Genomic DNA, 23,689 nt, shown 5'->3' with positions numbered 1-23,689 from the left:
GTGCACCGTGGCTGGAAGTCAACTGAGTACAATTCACTAGGAGAACTGCTGTCTAAATCACTTCTTATGCGAGATATCTTACTTGTAAAAAATGAAGCAAAATCAGAAGCCAATTGGGCATCAGATAAAGAAGCTGGTTTAACAATTACATTCCTCCGACCAACTAAACTGTTCACAAGTGCAGACAGTTTTTTTTATCACCACCACATGAATCAACTTTATTTTGATAATACCTAGCCTTTTGGGCTTTTACAGTGTGAACGACTGTTCTTCTCGCAAAAACATAACGCAAACGAGTTACTTCGGTCCGCTGCAAGCGCCACTCACGTTCTGCCCTTCTACGTTGTCTACGCAAAGAATTAATGGATGGACCATACCACGGAGAATTATCACGTACAGTGACTGTTTTTACTACCTCAGGACAATAATGGTCAAAAATTGACCTGAGCTCGTTGTTGTAAATATCAACCAATTCACCAGAAGAAAGACTTGAAGAATCGATGGAGTTTAAACGTTGATCAATTTCAAAACACATCAACTGGCGGTCAACATTGTTGTAATTTCTGAACCTGATGACCTTTTTATATGAAGGGGATTTCGGGACATCAAAACTAAGAGTGATCAAAGCATGATCAGAGATGAGGGGGTCAAATGAGTCAACCTCCACATCTGATACGCGCCTGCAACCAACAGGGGACAAGATCAAGTCAAGGACATGTCCTGAGACATGAGTTGGATTACTCACATGACTGAAAAAATTGTTCTGGGTGATCAACTCAAGGAATTCTGAAGAAAATGGTTTTGACTCTGGACTGTCAACCCAATAACTGAAATCACCACAAACAAGAAGTCCTCCAGGTTTAAGAGAAAACCCTTCAAGAAACTGCCCAAACTCCTCCATAAAACCTCGATCTCTGCCCGGATGACCTGGTCGATAGACAATTGCAATTCTAATGGTATTCTGATGGAAATTTATTAATACTTCCATAAATTCAAATGATGATGGGGTCAGATCTGAGTCAATGAGAGAAACGTTTGAAAGTGCTGCCGAGTAGATGAGTGCTACACCTCCTCCTGGATAGTCAGCAGCAGGCCTGGGAATACTAATAATAGAATGTGTCTTAGGCAAAGCATTACAAATAATATCGATATCAGACTCATACAACCAGGTTTCAGTCAAGCACAATATGTCAAGCTCGTGCTGATTTAGGGTTTCATTAATATAGTATATCTTATTACGGATGGAACGAATATTTAAAAGACCCATCCTTAACTGGTTCAAGAGGGACGTAGTCAGTTTTTTGAATGGTCAAAATTGGTGTTTTCAATCAATCTATTCCTATGAGAAATCATAATTGGACATTCTCTACTTGAAGCAAAATGGGCAACCTCCTGTGACTTTGAATTAGCATCTTGATGTCTTAAAGAGGAGCAGTTGATGCATTTGGGAGAATTTCTGTTACTACAGTCCTTAGATTTATGGGCTCCAGCACAAAAGACACATTTAGGTTCATCACTTTTCCTAGAACATCTCTCAAATGTATGACCAAAGCCTTGACAGTGATGACACTGTGTAACCCAGAATCTATCGAAAGCACAGCATCTTGTAAGATCCACATAGATGTAATTGCACTGTTCTACAATGGAGGATCTCACCTCTGGCGACATCTTCAAGACAGCAGTTTTGGTGTCATTCCTTGTCCTTGTGAAGAGAAGGTTGAGGGTACAACCTCAATCAACGAGCATCTTAATTTTATTGTTTTTTCTCAAAATATTTGGGATGATGTCAGAGTCATCCAAGGAAGAGGAAAGGCCTGTCACGGTCATTTTAGGCAACATTTTCTTTGGCTCTGATATGCAAAAAGTGCCTTCAGAGCCAAAATGATCAGTCAGCACCCCAGTTGCTTCACCCTTGGCCTCAGCTGACGGAAACTTCATTACCAGCCCACCAGCCTTGGTCTTAAGGCAGCTGTCAACCGGTACCGAGTTAAGTACGCCTCTGATGTCTTCTGGTCCCATCTGATTTGTCAGGGCACTAGCGCCACTCTCTGGTTTCACAATCAGTACATGCTGACTGTGAATGGCTTTTTTCTGGCCCCCCAGGCAGATCCTTCCCTCCCCCCACGAGAGACCCGCGAACAGCATCCGCAAATGACTTGGCCTGATCTTGTGTGACCGCCATGGGTAATGAGACCTTGGTCTCTAGTGCCTCCAGTCTATTTGATACGTCTCTGATTGCTTGAAAGATTGGCCCAATAACTTTATCTTCATACTCCTTCTTGGTACTACTTCCTCCACCAGCCAAGACCTCGTCTGCTGGTGCAACACACTGGCTACACAGCCAGCGAAAGCCCAGCTGGTGGCTCCTCTTCATGAATGGATAGTCGCCTGCATCCAAATTTTCACAAGCTATATGAATCCACTCGCTGCAGTAGGCGCACTTCAGTGCTTGTACACTTTTTGCTACAGACCTACTGCAGCGAGGGCACTGGTGTTGTTTACTCATGATAAGGGAGAACAAAAAACAAAACAAGATGACGAAAACAGCAAAACGTATATACAATACTACCTGGGAAAAACCCGGGTAGCGCCGCCCCCGTTTGTGTCACCCTAATTTAGAAAAAAAGAAAACCGAAAGAAAAAAAGCACAAAAAACAGAAGTGGAAAAAAAAACAAAAAAAAAACAGGGTGTCTGCGAGGTCACCACGAGCAGGTGGGGTACGACTTGACTACCCTTCTAGGAAAGGTAACCCAAACCGAGGTGCCGCAGAAGTGCTGAGATAGTATTGAAACTTTTCCCAATTCGAGCTTTACAGCAGCAACAAATACGTCACTTAGGCAAGACCTCATTGGTTATGATACCGCCACTGCGCAAAGCAGTGTGCAAACACACACACACACACACACACACACACACACACACACACACACACACACACACACACACACACACACACACACACGAGTGGAACATGGGACAAACCAGACATGCGTCACAGTGCTCTGCTCAGCTGCATCAAATACCTAAGCGTAGCTAAAAATGAGTCAAGCTCGGTACTAAGCTAAACTATTGATGACTGCAGATCAAGTAAAAGTGAAAAAGTGCAGTCCAAAGAAAGTATATCAAATAATCAGAACCCTAAGGAATTTTTGGTATTAGCAGGCAGATAGACAGGCGCTGCGTCGGGTATCACAACAGAAGAACGCCAGTAAATTCCAATACTGACATAACAGAGATGCTAAACTGTACGTAGAAATTATATTTCTATAAGATGGCGTACTGTACTTTCAAGAAGCGCATCTAGGTAAGAGGAGGGGAAACAGTAAAAATCAAAATGATGACTATGCAGACCTGGTGGAACTGGTTACATTTAATAAACTGCAGAGAAACTGAATAAACTGGAGGAAACTTTCAAATTGGAATTGGATGAAATAAGGAAGGAACTGTACCAGCAAAAGGAAAAAAATGAGGAACCTGTAAAGGAATTAAAGAGAAAAGATGCAACAAGAGGTAAGCTTCAAGCTGAGGCAGACATTCTGAGGAAGAAAATGAACAAAATGGGAAATATAGTAGTTACCCATGAAAGAGTTTTGAAGGAGTACAATAATGATAAAGACATAATTAGACAAGCTGGTAATCTGATAGAGCAAAGCAGAGATACTGATGAGAAAGTAACTGAGACAAATGAAATGATGAGAAATTACACAGAGGAAGTACAAAATACATGGGCGGAAATAGCCAAAACAAGACAAGATCTAATAAACAAGGCTGAAGTAAAAGACAAGACAAGCGAGGCGAAAGACATCATAAGGAAGAAACCAAGGCTGATAAAGGAAACAGTTGGGATTAACAAATCTATAGTCATCACTAGTAAAGATGAAGACAAAAATTTCTTCTTCATCTTTACCAGTGATGACAATAGATTTGTCTCTGGTGATTCTAATCCTTATTTAATAAGGAACAGAATCACCAGAGATAACAAGAAGATGGTAAATACATTATATATATTGAAAGTAGTTTCAGAGGAAATCTGTGAGAAAGATGTAGAGGATATTAAGAGATTAGGGAAATATGACAGAAACAAGTCAAGGCCTTTGCAAGTAACCTTCCAAAGTGTGAACACTGTAGAAGAGGTATTAAAAAATGCTATCAAACATAGGGAATCAGAGGAGTAAAGAAGTGTGGATAAAAAGGCGCCTAATTCAAGAGGAATGGGGGATTACAAAAGGGAAAGTGGGAAGAAGCAAAAAGAAAGAATGATGCAAGATCAGATAAAGAGAAGTAAATTTTTTTTTTTACAAAGGAGTAGGATTGCAAGTAAAAAAATGGCACATAAACAGCAGGGACTAAATAAAAGCAAGATAGTACACTCAACCAATGTCAAATATGTGAACATACATGTCAACATAGCCATTTTGGCTATGCTGATGTACTCAAATGGAGATAGAATGGTATCCAAATTATCAGAGATAAAAGACTATATCATAGGAAATGAGCCTCATATTATTTGTCTAACAGAAGCAAAATTAACCCGCCGCGTGCCAGTGCCGTTTTAAAACGGTCTGACATAATGCCGCAGCCAGTGCCAGTGCCATTTTAAAACGGTTTAAAATAAAAAACTTCACTGTGACTGCATTTTTCAAGATTCACGGGTAAAAATTGGCAGGCATGTAAGGTAACTGTTCCTCTACCATCTCCCAGGCTGTCAAGGCCATACACTCACTCGCTCCCCCCCTCACGGTCGCTCTAACTCACTCTGCCTATGTGCCTCACCCTGTGCTGTATATAGTGAAGGCATTTTGTAAATATTTTCATGTAAGTGTAAGTTGTAAATATTTTCTTGTAAGTGTACGGACTATATAGTGAAGTCAAGTTGTAAATACCTTCTTGTAAGTGCCAGGACTGTACATAATGAAGTCAGGTTGTACCTATCTTCATGTAAGTGTAAGATAATGCATTTACAGTGAGAAAGACACACAAATTGTGATAGAAACTGAAGTAATAAGTAACCAGAAAATTGTACTGAACATTGCTATACCTTCCCAGCATAAATACCTGAGTATACCTTACATAGAAAACGGCTTTCTCTCATGTACGTGGTGAGCGTGAGAGAGCATCTATACCTGTAAACAAGTATGCAGGACACAATAAAACTCATTTCCGAGCCTTGGTGAGCATTTTAATGGCGAAACTTGTTGTTTCCAAATTAAAATCTATCATTTTAGCAAAAAAAAAAAAAAAGGTCGAAAAATGGCCGGCGCTGGGGTGACCCATAGGGCTAAAAATGGCCGACACGCGGTGGCTTAACTCCAAGAATATGAAACGACTCTTTAAATTTGGAGGAGTACCATATTAGGGGAAGATACAGAAATTTAAAAAAGGCAGGAGGAGTTATGGTACCAACAGAGAAATGACTCCAAGTAAAAGAGATAGAAAAAGACATACCCTCACAAGCAGAATTAATTGCAGTAGAGATTAGTGCATCAGATGGGATAATAATTGTGGCAAATTTATATATGCCACCCAAGATAAACACGTGGGATAAAGGTGAATATGAAGACCTGGCAGAAAAGATAATTCAGAATTTAAGAACCTTACTATACAGAATGGAAGAAAAATCTGAATTATACTAACAGGAGATTTTAACACAAATATAAACTGTAATACTCTAGATGTAAAAAGCCATGAAAGTTGTTGGGATCAAAAGCTCCTGGATTGTATACAGGATTTTTTTATAACACAACATGTACAGGAGAACACCAGAAAAAGAGGACCAGAAGACCACTCATTATTAGATCTCATATTTACTAGGCAAGAATATGAAACTGACAATATAAACTGTCTCCCCCCATTTGGCAAAAGCGGCCATGCAGATATTTCAGGACAGCATATGATATACACTCAAATCTCAATTTAAGGAACCTCCAAATAAGGGATTTCAGATTTAAGGGATTCCATATTCTACCTAACAAATGGACAGGACCATTAAAAAAGTCCGCTGCTTGAAACATTAACATGTTTCTTTATACAGGACACTCAACCCTCAGCTATCACGGGTTCCGCTATTGTGTATCTGGCTATCACGCCTATATAAAAAACTACCCAAATACCTTTATCACGCACTAAATGCCTGCTACCGCACACAACAAATGTTTGAAATTTTCAAAAAGGCCAGGCTCCGGTGCTTCGCCCAACCAACAAAAGATTCACTTCGTGACTGGTTGTCTGATGTCAGCGCCAGCCAAGCACTGATTGGCCGCCTGACCGAGTCTCCCGACTGCCAAACCATTCGAGTGCGCGTCCTCAGACCAAGAACAGTGATAGCGTGAATAATAACCTTTTCAGTGATAATATTATGACCACAGCCAACGTACCCCCTACCCGTCCCCCTACCATGGCCCAGCATTCCAACGTATCCCCTCCCCGTCCCCCTACCATGGCCCAGCATTCCAACGTACCCCCTCCCCCTCCCCCTACCATCGCCCAACGTAGTGCTGTGGCACCTGGCAGGGAAATAAAGAAGAGGAAGGTAACTAAATATGTTTGCTGATGAGGCAAAAAATACAAAGGGAAATTATAAACAGACTCTTACATAGAGCTACGAAAGGAATTAAATAAGCTTCATGAATGGAACAACAGATGGCAAATGGAATTTAATGTGGACAAATTTCATGTAATAAAATTTGGTAAAAGTGAAAAAAGATCAGATTGGGACAGTAAGTTAGGAAGTTTAACTCTACACACATCAGAATGGGAAAAGGATTTAGGAGTGATCATTAATTAGAAACTATCACCAGCTGACTACATAAATGAAAAAGTAAGGAGCACGTATACAATGCTTGCTAACATGAGGGTAGCATTCACATATATAAATGAAGACATGCTGAGAAAGATAATAACATCATTCATCAGACCAACCCTGGAGTATGCATCAGCAGTCTAGATTCCACATCTCAAAAAAACACATAGATAAGATTGAAAAGGCACTAAGGACCGCTACAAGTTTAAGGAATCTAAGCTATGCAGAAAGACTCGAAAAACTGAACCAACCAACATTACAGGAGAGAAGGAAAAGAGGAAACATGATTATGTTACATAAATGCATCACATGAAAAGAGAAAACAGACATAAAAGAGTATACAACCTACGGGGAAGCAACATAAAGAGGACACTGCAGAAAACTGTACAAAAAGAGAAATGATAAAGATGTAAGGAAATTCAGGTTCCCAAAAAGAGCAGTTGATCAGTGGAATGCACTACCGAATGAAACAGTGTGTGCCAAAACAATTCATAAAGACATGTATGATAAAAATGGTTCAAAACAAGGGAGAGTATGAGCTTGACTCATTCCTGTAAAGATACAATTTGGTAAGAACAACTGAGTAAGATTACACACACACACACACACACACACACACACACACACACACACACACACACAAAATCCTCAATCATGTACAGAAAAGATTCATCCTAGCATATCAAACATAAGCCTAACAATTTGTTTCAATACCTTTATGGAAACTTCACGAACTGTTTCTGTGCTGTCGTTGTGGACACATAAGCAGCAGGAAAAAGTCTCACCAAGGTAGATGTTCCTGTAAAATTGAGAGAATACTGTGCTTTGCAATATTTTTTTAATTCACTACAAATACAATAATTTTTTTTTATTCACTACAAGTAGCCCACATTAATTATTGTATTGTGCCTCTTAGTGAACGGTAAAAACTAGACAAATGGAAGAGAAAGAAACAGTGAGGCAAGGATGAGGAGACGTAGAGTGAAATTCAAAATATCCACCCAACAACCTTGGATTTAATGGAACTTTCAAGATGCTGTATTTGCCAACCCAACCTTTGTGCAGGTGGCCGAAAGCATGAAGATTAATTGTTAACTGACTGGCCTGTTCTCCTTACAAGGTAGAATAATGGCATAGGAAAACAGAATTCACAGGGTCTCTTGTCCTCATCCCCTGGCTAAGCCCCACCTGCAGAATAGTTCCCTCAGACCACCTTCTGAAACCAATCCTCCTCCTTGTACAATACAGTACTGTATTTCCATTCAGTTCCAAAATTCTTTAAGCTACTACTTCCTCAGAATTGCAAAATTATATATATATACTGTATATATATATATATATATATATATATATATATATTTACAGAATTTTTTTTTTTTTTTTTTTAATGTGTCCAACTCTGGGCATAGGCTTCACAGCCTGCTTTCAAGGCCCAGTAGTCCTCCGACGTACCACACACCTCTACATGTCATCACTTCAGCGCTAACACCCACCGTTCATATTGAATACATGCTAGGGCTGTCTCATACAGGACTAGTGCATTGGTATTAGCGGGGGTATTTTTACGACATGTCAGCGGGTCTTCTGGTAGATCAGTAAATTCTGATTTTTATGAAATTCAAATCCTTAAACTGTTCCCTGCCCCAGAGGGATTTGAACCCGGGTCCGTTAGGACAGCAGGCCACCTCTCTACCAACTGAGCCACTGCCTCCCCCATATATATGAATATATAAATATATACATATATATATACAGTATATATATATATATATATATATATATCAATACATATAAGGTGGTGTGGATGTATTGGTTGGGAAGAAATGGGTGGAATATGTCATGAATGAGAGTAACTGATAGGATAATAGTAATGAAAATTTTGTTCAGTGGAAAAATGGTTGCATTTATATTGGAGAATGCTCCACAGGCAAGACTGGATAAGGCAGAGAAGGACAGATTTTGGGATGACTCAATACCTGTAGTAAGTGGTATGGGGAATGATGAGATTGTAGTTTTAGGAGGGGACTTAAATGGTCACGTAGGTGAAGCAGCTCAAGGATATGATGGAATACATGGGGGATGTGCATACGGTACAACATATGAGGAATGGGAATGGATACTTGAGTTTGAAGAGGCAATGAATATGATTGTGTGCAACACACATTTTTGGAAGAGAAAGAGTAGGCTGATTACATATGAGTCTGGGGGAAATAGCAGCAATATAGACTATTTCCTGGTCAGGAGTGCTGACAGGAGGTTAGTGAGGGATCTTAAAGTTACAGAGAGCAAGGGGTGTTTGCAGCTACACATGTTATTGATATGTGACATGGTGCTCAAGGAGTGGGTGATGAAAAAGAGGACCTATGCACCTAGGAGGAAAATATGGAAGTTGAAACCACCATGCAGTAAGGGATGCCTTCTACTGGATGATGAGGAGAGTGGTGGCTGAACAGGGAGATGTTGACAGAAGTGTTAATGAACAGTACAGAGCCCTCAAGTGCAACCCCTTGAGAGTTAGGTACTGATTCAGTATGTGGATGGACAGGAGGCCCACCAAGATATAAAGTAACCTGGTGGTGTGATAAGGGTGTAGAGGCCACAGTTATGGAGAAACGAAGGCTTTTCTGGGAATGGAAGAAGGATGGTAACAGAAAGGAATACTTGGCTGTCAATCACAGGGCTAGAAAAGAGGTTTACAGGGCAAAGTCTGAGTCACAGAGACTTTTACTTGATAACCTGAATTGTGTGGAAAGGAAAAATATGATTTTTAAGGTGGCAAATCAGATGAACAGGGAGAACAGGGATATCAGACATGAGCAGTGTGTGAAGAATGATGATGGAAGGGTAGTGGTGAACAGTGAGGACATTAAAGACACATGGAGACAGCATTACAGCCGGTTGTTGAATAAGGAGTTTGACTGGGACAGAGAAGGTTTGGAGCCAGCAGATCCAGTGTTTGGCCTTTGGCCTTTGATTGATGCTGCTACTGTGAGCAAGGCAATAGGCAGGATGCAGGTGGGGAAGGCAGCAGGTATGTCTGGGTTGACTGTTGAAATGTTGAAAGCCCCAGGAGATATAGGAGTGAGGTTAATCACTGACCTGATAAATATGAGTAAGTATGAGTGTGTTGTCCCGGATGATTGGCTGAAGAGTGTAATTGTAAATGTGTACAGGGGGAAGGGGGAAGTCCTGGAAAGAGGAAATTATAGAGGCATATTGCTTTTGGACCAGACAATGAAGGTAATGGAGAGAGTTCTAGAAGGTATGATTAGAGAAAGAGTGAATACTGATGAGATGCAGTTTGGGTTTATGCAAGGCAAAGGGACCACTGATGCCATATTCATTGTCTGACAGCTTCAGGAAAAATATATAGGAAAGAAAAGGGAACTGTACTTTGTTTTTGTTGATTAGGAGAAGGCCTTTCACAGAGTCCCTAGACAGGTGGTGAAGTGGGCAATGAGAAAGCTTGTGATCGAGGAGTGGCTGGTCTGGGTGGTTATGACCATGTATGTGGGTGCTCACACCCAGGTAAGAGTAAATGGAGATTTGAGTAATGAGTTTTCCGTGAATGTTGGTGTCCGTCAGGGGTCAGTTTTGAGCCTCTTGTTGTTTATCACAATACAGTAAGTACGCACAGTACGCGAGTTCACAGTATGCGAATCGCATAGTACGCGAGGACCTTTTTTTTTTTTATCAAATTTTAGCGTACTTTTTTAACAGTACGTGAACTGAACTCGTAATACGCGAGACAGCAGCAAAGAGTGGCCCAAATCTGGGGTTACCCCGAGCACACACCATTGCCACCCCAAGATGCGCCAACGGTTGCCTACGCTCCGCCCAGCACCAGTGATGGAGAGTGGAGACTTGTCAATGATGGGAATCAGCCGGGTACTGTGCGCCCTAGATGAATTCAAGGAAGAATTTAAGGACATTGAACACTGTCAGTTGCAAGTGGAGGAAGTGATGACTTCATTGGACAGAACCTTCTGCTACCACACAGACAGGCACTACCAGGAGGTTAACAGAAGGAAGCAAACTCTCATCACCCATTACCTGCGGCCTCAAGAGAGCGAGGAATCACTCCCTTCAACATCAGAAAAGCCATTGCCTAGAGAGGATCAAGAGGATAATGCGATGTCTGAGGTGTCAGAAATAGACTTTGAAGGGTTTATGAACAAAGTGAATGCATTGGCTAGTGAAAGTGTCAAAAGTGGTGAGGAAGGTGGTGTGTCAGGTGGTGTGGCGGGTGGTGCATGAGGTGCACGATAGGTGCTTCACCCTGCCTCAGATCCCCTTCTTACATCCATCAAGCCTGTTGTCCTCTTGGGTTAAGGTGAGCAGCCATATTCTTGTTGGATTAGTTAAGCCATATCCTTGTTGATTTAGTCAAGCCATAATCTTGTTGGTTTACTTTATCTTAAGTAATATGTCTTAGACAGTTTCCCTGTACAACACAATAAACTTAGGTCTGAAAGGGGTCTCAAGGGTTACCGATGAAGGGGGGGTGCTGCCCATATGTAATTTTTCCCATAAGTTTATGTATTCACAGTAAGCGAATTCCTAGTACATGACCTCCTCTGCCGCCCATAAACTTGCATCCTACGAGTACTGTACCTACTGTACTTGATGCAATCCCCCGTGACTTCAGAAATGGAATGCCATGGGAGATGTTGTATGCTGGTGCTGACTGCAAAGAATGAAAGGGAGGTGGAGGAAAGATTTAGGAAGTGGAGAGATGGTATGGGGCACAAGAGTTTACGAGTAAATGCAGATAAAACAAAAGTGACGGTATCTGTGGCTGGTGGCAGTACTGCGAAAGAAGAGGGAATGTGGCCATGTGTGATTTGCCACAAGGGCACGAGAAGTAATTCCATCTTATGCAGTGTCTCAGATAAGTGAGCGTATAAGAGATGTAGTGGTATTAGAGGTAGACTGTGAAATAATGCTGATTTCATGTGTGGAGTGTGTTGGGGAGAGCAGATGGAGATTGTTAGGGGTGAAACGATTGAACTTCCTGGTGAGTCTCTTGAGTGTGTGGAAGAGCTTTGCTATTTGGGAGACATGTTCTGTGCTGGAGGTGTGGCTGGAGCTAGCTCTGTGGCTAGGGTGAGGAGTGGTTGGAAGAAGTTCAGGGAGCTGCTGCCTCTCCTGACATTAAGAGGACTCTCTTTCCGTGCTCAGGGATCCTTGTATGCATATAGATCTCTCTACACAGTTCTAATATGTTTTTTTTTTTTTTTTTTTTTTTTTTTTTTTGTGAATTCATATGTGTACATTACAGTTGCCAAGTGGCACCTCAGATGGCAAAGATTAGAACTAATTAGAAATAATCAAGCCAACATGGTGGAAACAAGACAGCTAATTACCATAGTCTTTTATCTATATAACCATTTCATTACTTGCTACAACGGGTCATAAGGGTGGAGGGACTAGTTGGATGGGTGGGCAGGGTTGAGTGGATGGGAGGGTGTGAAGGAGTAGGGTAGTTGGAATGGATGGGAGAGAGGGATGATGGGTATGGTGGAGAGGCAGGACTGGGTGAATGTTATGTGAACAGATGGGGAAGGATGGGTGGGTAAGGGGGTGTGCAGGTTGGATGGGAAGGTGGGTAAGTGGACTGGTAGGGTAGGTAAGTGAGCAAGGTGGGTGGGTGGGTAGTGGAAAAACAGGTTCATGGGAAAATATCCCGGGCAAAATGAACCCAAAGAGGAGCATAAGTTCAGTGGTTAAAACTGGACGGCCTTCTACCACAGAAGGACTAGTCATCCAGGGGTCTGGGCAATACTGGTATGCATGATCATACAACTTTACCTGGGCAATACTAGGTACCCCTGCTAATTAAACTCTAGTTCAGAAGAATTTCCAAAACTTGTTCTTGACCATTCACTTGCAACCACAATGATAGTACTGTCATACAGTATAGTAGTGCATACAGTGCCACCAGCAGTATCATACCCAAAGCTCTGAGGGAGGAGAAGGAGGTGTCCCACACCAGTGTTATGAAGACCCAGGGGCACAGCAAGGTCAGCACGAGTCTCAGCATTTAGATGATCACCGGGTAGATCCCTGGCATCACATCCTACTGACAGGCCGGTGAACAATGATGGTCGGGTCAACCGCATTACTGAAAGGAACAAAGAAATTTAGCCCAAGAACTGTGACCTACCTACATTACATGATGCTCAGAGGGTGACTATAATATCTTTGAGTTAGGGGGAAAAAAAAAAAAAATAGGAAAGACGAAGAAGAAGGCTGCTGTTATTGCTCAGCCCCAGTCAGTCTGGTCAAGACCAATCAACCACAATTAAGCAACCCTTTCTATGGGTCCATCTTACAGGTACAGTACAGTACATATCCCATGCAGGGAACTGACACCCTCTTGTGATACATAATGGTCCTTCCCACACAGGGAAATATGAGGTTTGGCTCCTACGTGGATACAACAGCTGCTCCATCCAGGATGCCCAACATAACCACGGGTAGGCCAGCAATGGAAATAGGCTACACGACTGCAAGTAAGTTTTTACTTGTAATATTCAAAAGCCTGATTAACCCACTGAGCCCATGGATGTCTTTTTCATTTTATTCTTGCCATTTCCTAATGATTTGATTAAACTTAAGATATATGTCTTAAATTGGTGAGATTAAATTAAAGGAAGCTTTTATAAACCCTTTCAATATGGGGCTTTCCCTAGGTTGAACGGAACTGTCTGGTAGCCGCAAAAATAAACTTTAAAAAGATGTCATACGGACTCAAGTGGTAAATAAGCGACACAGGAGGAATTAGCCTATTTGTTTGTGGTCATCTAAAGATGGACTTTACTCAGTTATTTATTTATTATTTTTTTTTTTTACTGCTAGTACAGTACACCAAAATTCTTAAACTAACAGCTATAACCTACTGTACTTTTGTGACTAACAACAGACCCATGTTATGGTACCAGTAACTATTTGTCCACTTCCCACATCCTCTTGACCTTACAATTCCTAACAAAGATGCCTGTGCTTGAAGGTATGGGCTAATGGTTAAAAGAGAAAGGAGGGTTATTAACCTTTTGTTGCATGTTATTACAAATAACAGATAATGGCAAACTAAGAATTCCTGCAAAGAAAGCTTGATTTAAAACTACAGTAAATCTCTGCAAGAATCATCAGTCAACAAATTAGTCCACCACAGTGTCACTTACTGTCAGCTCTTGTGAGAACACGGTCCAGCAATCCTTTTGACTTTTACAAATTTCACGCAAGAGGTGTCAGAAAAATTACCACAGGGATAACTAGTTTGTGGTGGCCAAACACTAAAGTCAAGGGTTTACTGATAGGTCAATTGATACTCTTAAATGAATGTACAGTACACAACCTGTGCGTAGAGTTATGGAAATTCTTGCAAGAACATTGTACCAGTATGTTAATGAGGCGAGGTCTACCTGTTAAATACAGTATCAACAATCTTACTTGCATCTGGATTTATTCACAGATTTTAAAAGTGGGGTGTTTTCAAGTAAGATGACATCATCATCATCATCATCATCATCATCCAGACCTCCTTTCCTACCCTAGGGCAGGGTGAGGAGTAGCAATGTCCAGACAGCCCAAATTTGCCCAGTCCAAAGGGCCACACTTCCATTCACTCATCATGCAAGCCCCCGGAATCCTGGCTTTATCAGATACACCAAAAACATTCACCACGTTCTGTAGCTTCACATAAACGTATCCACCTGAGTCAATCCGGACGCTGTCACATTAAAAAGGGGTGCCAAATCCCTGGTCATGCACTTTTCCTCACAACATTCATCCAGCCAGGTCGATCTCTTGTCAGTTCCCTAGCCTCACTGACTTCCAAACCTCACTTCCTCACACACTCATCCACCATCTCTCTCCACCTTCTCCTTGGCCTACCTCGCCTCCTCCCTACTTCAAATCCACTCAGGTATACGTTTTCCACCACTCTATTGTTATCCATTCTCTCCATATGACCATACCATCTCAGTACACTCTCTTCGATTCTAGTGTCCTCTGACTTCCTCACTCCACATCTTTCACGAATCACATTATTTTGTATCCTATCCACCCTCTGTACTTCTCATATATTCCTCAGCAGTCCCATCTCCACTGCTCTTACTCTTGACTTTTCATTTTCATGCTACAGCATAGTCTCACATCCATATGTTAAAATTGGCACTAACACTCCTTTATGTAGGCCTCATGCAGCTGCAACACTTAAGCCTCTGTTTCTTATCAAGGCCTTCATTGCACCAGCTACTTTTCTTCCTTGTGTCACTCTACTTTCACCTTCTTTTGCACACTTTCCTCTCTTTTCTATCACTGTACCCAGGTACTTGAACTCTGTTACCAATTCCAGTCTCTCTCCACTCACTGTAACATCACACTGGGAGTCACCTTCTCTCTCAGTAACCATCACTTTACTCTTTTCTACATTTACTCTCAAGGCACGACCCTCACAGACATCAGCAAAACTCTGCACTAGCCAAACAAGTTTTTGTCGGTACTTGCAAGCAGTACTGCATAATCAGCATACAACAAATTTGAGATATTCCATCCATCACCATTCATTACCATAGCCATCCCTCTCTCCATTACTCGTGTTTTTACTTTTCCCATCAAACCATCCATATATATATACTGAACAATCATGGGGACATCACAGAAGACAGTATGTCAAAAAAAATAAAAAATAAAAAATAAATAAATAAATTACCATTAACACAGAAATGGTTATATTTGTGCCAAATTGACATACCATCTCTGATTTGAGCAAAGACTGATGTTCTAAGGGAGCAAACATGCTTCATTATTATAAATACCTGTATATCTTTTTAATATAACAAAAAACATCAAAACTTGAAAGCATACTCAGAAATACCTCACAAAAGCTCAAGAAAGGCTATGGTAAAAAAATAAATAAACAGTTACTGTACATAAAATAAAAAAATATGGTGATCCTCTCTTTGTAACAATTCTGTCTATCTATATATGGTACCTAGGCCACTTCCCCCAAAGTGGGGTAGCTGAGACAGGATGACACATTCCCAGTTTACTCATCCACACACACACATTTACTCATATCTTAGCCCAAGGGGAGAAGGGACAGATCCTCACCACACTACACCACACGAGGGTCAACTGCACAGTGCAATCAGTGACATACGCAACAGGGTCCGAAAGCAAAGCTGGTTTACCCCTGGCACATCATAATGGACCCATCCCCTTACCCACATGACCTGATCAGCTGATCAGACCAAATGCGGGAGAATATCCCTTCAGGGCCACATCACCATTTATTCATTCACAATTTCTCTCCAGTCATCCCTTTCATGTGCAGCCACTCTTCCTTGCTCTAAAAGACATCCCTCTCACATCTTACGCTCTCTTCACACTGTCCATCCATCCTATTCTTGGTCTTCCTCTCAGCCTTACACCTCTCACTGCCAATCCAATTATCTTTTTTACCAATTCTCTTCACATGCCCCAACCATCGCAACACTCTCTGCTTAACTCAATCAGTCATCTCCCACCTAACTCTAGTCCTCCTTCGCACTTCATCATTTCTCATTCAATCCATACCCATCACTCCACACATACTCGTCACACACCTCATCTCCATTACATTCAAATTCTTCCTCTCTGTTACACCCATATTCCATGGTTTCATATAATGCAGTCGGTACCATTACACCCTCATACAGCCTTCTCTTTGCATCCATTCTAAGCGAACGACATCTAAACACTTTTTTCATTCCTCCCAGCACCTTTCCTACTTCATTTTAAACTTCACCTTTACATCTATTCTTCCATCCAAAGCAACATGTGACCCTAAATACTTAAAACACTCTACCTCCTCATGCACCTCACCATTCAAAACTGCAACCATCCTCCTACAATCTACCAACTTAGTACACTTCATCACTTTACTCTTATTCTCATTTACTCTCAATTTCCTCCTTGCACAAACCTTTCCATATTCCTCTACCAACTGTATCAATCTTTCCTCCCAATCAGCCACCAGTGCAGTATCATTTGCAAACAGAAGCTGATTCCGATCCCACTCTCGACCATCAGCATTCACCAAACTCAAACCTCCACATAACACGCCCGCATACACCTCCCATACAACATCATTCATATAATATTAAACAACTAAGGCAGCATCACACATCCCTGCTGCAGCCCCATTCTCATGGGAAACCAGTCACTCACAATATTTCCAAATACTGTATTACACACACTCTACAGTTTACATAAAAACTTTTCACTCTTTTTAACAACCTACTATCAAGTCCATACAATCTCAAAACAGTCCACCAAGCCTCCCTATCAATTCTATCATACGCTTTCTCTAAACCCATGAACGCCCAAGTACCCTCTCTAACTCTCTTAACCAACATCTAACCTACAACACTCAACAGACTTATACTCCTAAAAATGGTACATTCATACTTATCACCCTTACATTTAGACAACGGAACCACACATGCATTTGCCCAGTCAATCAGCACCATACCACTCAAAAAACACACATTCAGCAACTTTAAAAACCGCTCAACAATACTTGCTCCACCATCTTTCAGACATTCCACAGCACACCCATCCATACCTGCAGCTTTCCCTGCTTTCATCTCCATGACAGGGAGTGCTGGAGCTCCCGTTTCATCAGCCCTCAGGACTAGTTCCTAACCATCCCTCTTTGCTGAACTTTTTCAGTGTCTCAGTTACACAGAGAGTAGGCCAGCATGCTCTCCAGTACAAATTTCTCTAACTATCTTCACCAAACTACATGCACAGTACACACTACACTTCCTATTCAAAATTCAACAAAAATGGCGTCGATTAATCAAGCCTCGGAGTCCCTGGGGGAGGGGGACCATAAATGCCCCCGCCATCTGCCCCTCTCCCGGTGACGACTCGAGGTGCCTGGAACCACTGTCTGACTCTCTTCTTCATTTCTGCAACATTCGCGGCCTTTCATCTAACTTTCGCTCTGTTGAGCACCACCTCTCCTCCTCTAAACCTCACCTTCTTTTTCTGACGGAGACTCAGCTGTCTGAGGCAACCGACAGCAAACCCTTTTCTGTATCCTCCTACTTTCTCTATACTCATTTCAAAGCCAAAGGTGGCTGTTGTGTATACATACGCAACGACTTATCTTGCTCTCGTGTTCCTGAACTTGATTCTTCTGAATTCTCCACACTCTGGCTTCGGCTTTCCTGTCATTCTCTGACTAAATATATCTGTGCTGCTTACTTATCCCCTAATTCTACTGACTATCAAAAATTCTTCGACTATCTTACTTCTACGATGGAACACATTCTGTCCATTTCTCCTTTCTCTGAAATCTCCATTCTTGGAGATTTCAATGTTCACCACCACCTTTGGCTCTCCTCTCCTTTCACGGATCCACCTGGTGAACAAGCCTACATCTTTTCTATCCTTAATGACCTAGAGCAGCTTGTACAGCACCCTACCCGTATCCCTGACCGCCTTGGAGAGAGCTCCAACATACTTGACCTCTTCCTCACAACTAATCCTTCTGCTTACTCTGTTAATCTTTTCTCTCCGTTGGGCTCCTCCGATCACAACCTTATTACCTTAACCTGTCCTATCACTCTGGTACGGCCTGTGGACCCTCCAGGGAAACGTCGTCTGTGGCATTTTGGAGCCGCGAACTGGGAGGCCCTCAGGCAGTACTTCTTTGATTTTCCCTGGAATGATTATTGCTTCCATGGCCGTGAGCCATCTGAGTGTGCCTTGCGCATTACGGAGGTTATTCTCTCGGGCATGGAAGCATACATTCCTTTCTCATATCCTTTGACTAACGCAAGAAAGCCTTGGTTTAATCACGCTTGTTCTAATGCTGTCCGCAACAAGGAGAAGGCCTACAAAAGGTACCAGAGCCAACCCACCCCTGAATCACATCATCTTTACGTTTCTGCCCGGAATCGTGCTAAGTCTGTTCTTCGCTCTACTAAAAATAATTTCATCCATACTAAATGCTCTCAACTCTCCAACTCGAATTCTTCCCGCTCCTTCTGGCACCTTGCCAAAAATCTTTCTAACAACTTTACCTCATCATCCTTCCCTCCTCTTTTCTACCCTGATGGTTCTGTAGCTATTTCTTCTACTGATAAAGCAGATCTCTTTGCACAGACTTTCTCCTCCAATTCCACCTTAGACGATTCCGGTGCTGTTCCTCCATCACTTCTCCCCTCTGACTTCCTCATGGCTGACATTAAAATTTCTTCAGTTGATGTATTTTCTGCCATCACTGGCCTCAGTACTAACAAGGCATATGGGCCTGATGGGGTCCCTCCTGTTGTTCTCAAGAACTGTGCTTCTGTGCTTACACCCTGCCTAGGCAAACTCTTTCGCCTTTGTCTGTCAACTTGTACCTTTCCTTCTTGCTGGAAGTTTGCTCTCATTCAGCCAGTCCCAAAGAAGGGTGACCACTCCCAACCCTCCAACTATCGTCCAATTGCTTTAACGTCCTGTATTTCAAAAGTTTTCGAGTCAATTCTTAATAGAAAAATTTTAAGGCATCTTTCCTATCACAACCTTCTTTCCGATCGTCAGTATGGGTTCCGTCAGGGACGCTCCACTGGCGATCTTCTCACCTACCTTTCAGACTCCTGGTCATCCTCCTTTCGGGACTTTGGCGAAAGCTTTGCCATTGCACTTGACATCTCAAAGGCTTTCGATCGAGTCTGGCATAAATCTTTAATTTCCAAACTGCCCTCCTACAGTTTCTATCCTTCTATCTGTGCCTTCATCGCTAGCTTCCTTTCTGGTCGTTCTATAGCCGCTGTTGTAGACGGCCATCGTTCTTCTCCTAGATCTATCAACAATGGTGTTCCTCAGGGCTCTGTCCTATCACCAACTCTCTTCCTTTTATTCATCAATGATCTTCTAAGCTGTACATCTAACCCTATCAACTCATACGCTGATGACTCCACCCTTCACCTTTCCATTAGGTTCCCACAACGCCCATCTCAACAGTTACTTCAAGAAACAAGGGATGAGGCTATTGCACACCTAATGTCTGACTTGGCTCGTATCTCTGACTGGGGTAAAAATAATATGGTTGTCTTTAATGCATCCAAGACTCAGTTCTTACACCTATCAACCCGACAAAATCTTCCACAGGTATACCCATTAATGTTTAATAATATTCAGCTTAATCCTGCATCATCCTTGAACATGCTTGGGGTTTCATTTACTCGGGACTTATCTTGGAAAGATCATATTGCATCTCTTGTAAAATCTGCTTCCAAGAGATTGGGTGTGCTAAGCCGACTCTGCTCTTTCTTTACCCCTGCACAATTGTTGACTCTATACAGGGGTTTTATCCGCCCCTGTGTGGAGTACAACTCTCATGTGTGGGGAGGCTCCCCACATACAGCTCTTCTCAATAGGGTGGAGTCAAAGGCTTTTCGTCTCATTAACTCTCCTCCTCTTACTGACTCCCTTCAACCTCTGTCTCTTCGCCGCACTGTTGCATCTTTATCTCTTTTCTATCGCTACTTTAATGGTCACTGCTCCTCTGAACTGTCTGCTTGCATTCCTCCACCTCTACGACGGGCGCGTAGCACCCGTCTGGCAGCAAACTCTCATCCCTTTTCTGTCCAACTCTCTAATGCAAGAGTTAACCGTTACTCCCAGTCTTTCATTTATGCAACAGGTCAGCTCTGGAACTGTCTCCCTCTATCTGTATTTCCTGCTGCCTATGATCTCCAGTCTTTCAAACGCAGTGTGTCCAAGCATCTCAAAATGATCGGATCTTGAATTTGGCTCTCTATTGTATTTTGTTTTTCTCTTGGAGGGAACTGTTACTGCGGGCTCATGGCCTTTGGTTCCTTCTTCCTCACATAAAAAAAAAAAAAAAAAAAAATTACTGCCTCCTGCACTTCCTCCATCGTGATCAAAGAATCATTCAACTCTCCCAACACATTTATTCCATGTACCCTTCCATCTGCCACAATATCAGCCTCCCTTTCCTCTTCTACATTTAACAATCTTTGAAAATACTCTGCCCATCTCTTCCTTACACCATCCATCTCAATTAACATCTTTCCATCCTCTGTTTTGCTCTGCTCTTCCTTCCCAGACTCTCCCTTCGCATTCTCTTCACCTCCTTCGAAAACATTTTCCTATTCTTTTGAAAATTCTTAGTCAACTGCCTACCCCTCCTCTCATCTGCTGTCACTTTAGCATTATGCACAGCACTTCTCACCCTATTCCTCTTTTTCTTATACCTCTCATATGACACCTCATTCCTCCTCTGCAGCCACACTTCATATGCACATCTCTTCTCAGCTACTGCCATACTTACTTCCTTGCACCACCATTCCCTTCCCTTCTTTACATCACCACCCACTTGTCTCACACCACACACCTCTTCTGCAATCCTATCACAGCACTCTTAAACAACTGCCATTTTCCTGGTCTTTCACTGCATTCCACTCATCTTTCAACTTCTCCTAATACCGGTACTCTATCATTTTCTCTCTTTCATCCAACTCATTGACTTCCCACATCTCCCTGCCACACCTCGCTTTCCTAGCTTTCACCCACCTCATACTTACTCTCAACTTTCCCTCCACAAGGTAGTGGTCAGACATACCTCCACCCTCCCCTCTCAAAGGTTAGTTACGTAAAAAATATCCGCACTAATTTTTAGCTATGAAAAAAAATCTGCACTAATTATTGTTTTATAAATGAAATACATAACTGCACTTAATGTGGTCTATTTGTAGATCCTTAAACAATGGAAAAAAATACAGTACCTGTATCAAAATATGAAATGCTGAATTTAAATGCTGCCATTCATGCATTTCAATACAGTCCTAAAGTAAACAAATCAGCTGCTGGTTGGTCATTTTATTACCTCCACCAAGGTTATGTTTTGACCAACAGTTTGTTTGTCTGTTATCAGGATTACTCAAAAAGCTATGAACATATTTTGAAGAAATTTTGTGGAAGGGTGGGCTATGAACCAAGGAAGAAATTACTAAGTTTTGGGGCGGATCAGGATCCAGAGTATCTCGCACAATATCTCCAAAAGTTCTCAATGAATTTCAATGAAGTTTTTTGGAAAGGTGGGCCATGGACTAAGAAAGAAATGATCAAATTTGGGGGCAAATCTGGATCCGGATCCTACACCCACGGATCTGGATCTGAGATAACGAAAAAAAACTAGAAACAGATTTTGATGAAACTGTGTGGGAGGGTGGGTAGTAGGCCAAGGAAGAAATTATTAAAATTGGGAATGGATCCGGAGTATCCAGAACAATACCTCCAAAAGTTCTCACTGAATTTCAATGAAATTTTTTGGAAAGGTAGGCCATGGACCAGGAATGAAATTATTAAATTCTGGGGCAGATCCAGATCCTTTTAAAAGCAATGGCATTGGTGGAGGTATGCACCCTCTGAGTGCTTTCTGGTTTAACACTGATACTGCTAAGGGTATAACTTTAGAAGTAACCAACATTACCAATTTTCATTATATTATGTCCCTGAATTATTCTAACTAAGACTTACCTTTTAAGCTTAGTTCCAGTTGGGGGAGCAAATTTTGTTGGGGTAGTCATATAGTGGCTTAGGTTAGGCTGTCACTCAGTAACGGATGAATGTTGGGCCATAATGACTGGTGCAGGCGTGTGCATTCGGTCTATGTCAGGCTCTAGATTAGGCCTAGGTTAGGTTAGGTTAGGTTAGGTTAGTTTGGGTTAGTTTAATGCAAAAGAGTGTGTTTTTAATTAATCTTGATCTTGATTTTGGGGGATAAACCCACTTTTGGAAATCTTACTCAAAATTCCAAAAGGGGGATTTTCCCCCCAAAATGAGGGTCAAAACTAATTAAAGCACAGTATTTTCCATTGGAAACCATAAAAATAATAATAAAACATTGGTTACTTCTAAAAATTTACCCTGCTAAGGTTAGGTCCAGACAATGCTAAAGTTAGGTCTGATGGATGCGACTTTCACTGATGGATTTGACACGTTACACTTGATCTGGGCGATTTCAGGTAGGAAATTACCATACTGCTTTTCTCATGACAAAGGAATTTTATTTTATATAAATTTTTTGCACTTTAAATGAAGCACTGTCCACTATCAAATCCATGTAGCTAAATGGATTTAGGGAGGGGATTATCTGGAAAATGGTAAACCACAACATGAATGGATTAAGCACTACAGTAAATAAGGTGTGAAATACAATAAAACTGGTAACGGGAGTAAACTTTGATTAAAGGCTGTTTAAGATTTTTGGAGCTTTCAAAGGGCTGTAAACGTATAGCAAGGTCCTAAATTGAAACTGTCCCTGCAAATTTTTTTTTGTTTAAACAATTACTTAAAAAAAGGGCGGTTTCATAACACAATTTTGCCTTGCGTTAACTTTAGTATTAACATCCTTTGAAACTGTTCTTTGGTTCCTTAAGAATTTAAGAATGACAGCAATTACGTAATAACAGTGCATGACCATTGCACATAAAGGTTACAGTTTGATACGGGTACCAGTAAGTGCGTGTTTACCTTTTAGACTCAGAACGTGGTCTTTATCTTTACTATCCATGGTTCTTTGGCCAAGAAATCTTACACACTCCTCCCCGACCAGTGTCAGTTCATCTTCTTCTTCTTCTTTGGGAATGGGAACTTCGGACTGGAGGCTTGGGCCGCCGCTCCGCTGGTGACATACATTATTAGTCAATCTTCCTGAATCATTATATTCCATACCTAGTGTGAGACAAAAATGGTCTAATTTCAACTCTTATTTTCTTAATTCACTCACAGGTTAACATTTTATGTACAATTTGATCATGCCAACTTATCGAGCTCGACCGGGGGAGAGTTCTCAAATACCTTTAAGGGCCTCA

General features: G+C 41.6%; 1 protein-coding gene across 2 annotated transcripts in view; it reads right to left on the bottom strand.

Moving 5' to 3' along the window:
- Nucleotides 1-23,427, bottom strand: part of LOC145411971 (trafficking protein particle complex subunit 13) — a 67,373-nt gene extending 43,946 nt beyond the window's left edge. Inside the window, exons 1-3 of one of the 2 annotated variants that reach the window (XM_080281942.1) lie at nucleotides 23,349-23,421; nucleotides 12,756-12,924; nucleotides 7,515-7,599 (exon numbers count right to left, since the gene is read on the bottom strand). In XM_080281942.1, coding sequence (XP_080138068.1) covers nucleotides 7,515-7,599; nucleotides 12,756-12,924; nucleotides 23,349-23,388 — 294 coding nt within the window. In that variant the 5' untranslated portion in view covers nucleotides 23,389-23,421. Of the gene's footprint in view, nucleotides 1-7,514; nucleotides 7,600-12,755; nucleotides 12,925-23,348 lie in introns of both variants that reach the window. The other variant, XM_080281943.1, reaches the window with a different exon arrangement.
- Between the last annotated feature and the right edge of the window lie 262 nt (nucleotides 23,428-23,689).

This window comes from Coenobita brevimanus, chromosome 91 (assembly GCF_032717465.1).
Source record: "Coenobita brevimanus isolate Jiangsu-jjx chromosome 91, ASM3271746v2, whole genome shotgun sequence".
Taxonomy (NCBI): Eukaryota; Metazoa; Arthropoda; class Malacostraca; order Decapoda; family Coenobitidae; genus Coenobita; species Coenobita brevimanus.
The sequence above is the reverse complement of the archived record's forward strand: the minus strand, read 5'-3'. Positions and strand labels throughout refer to the sequence as shown.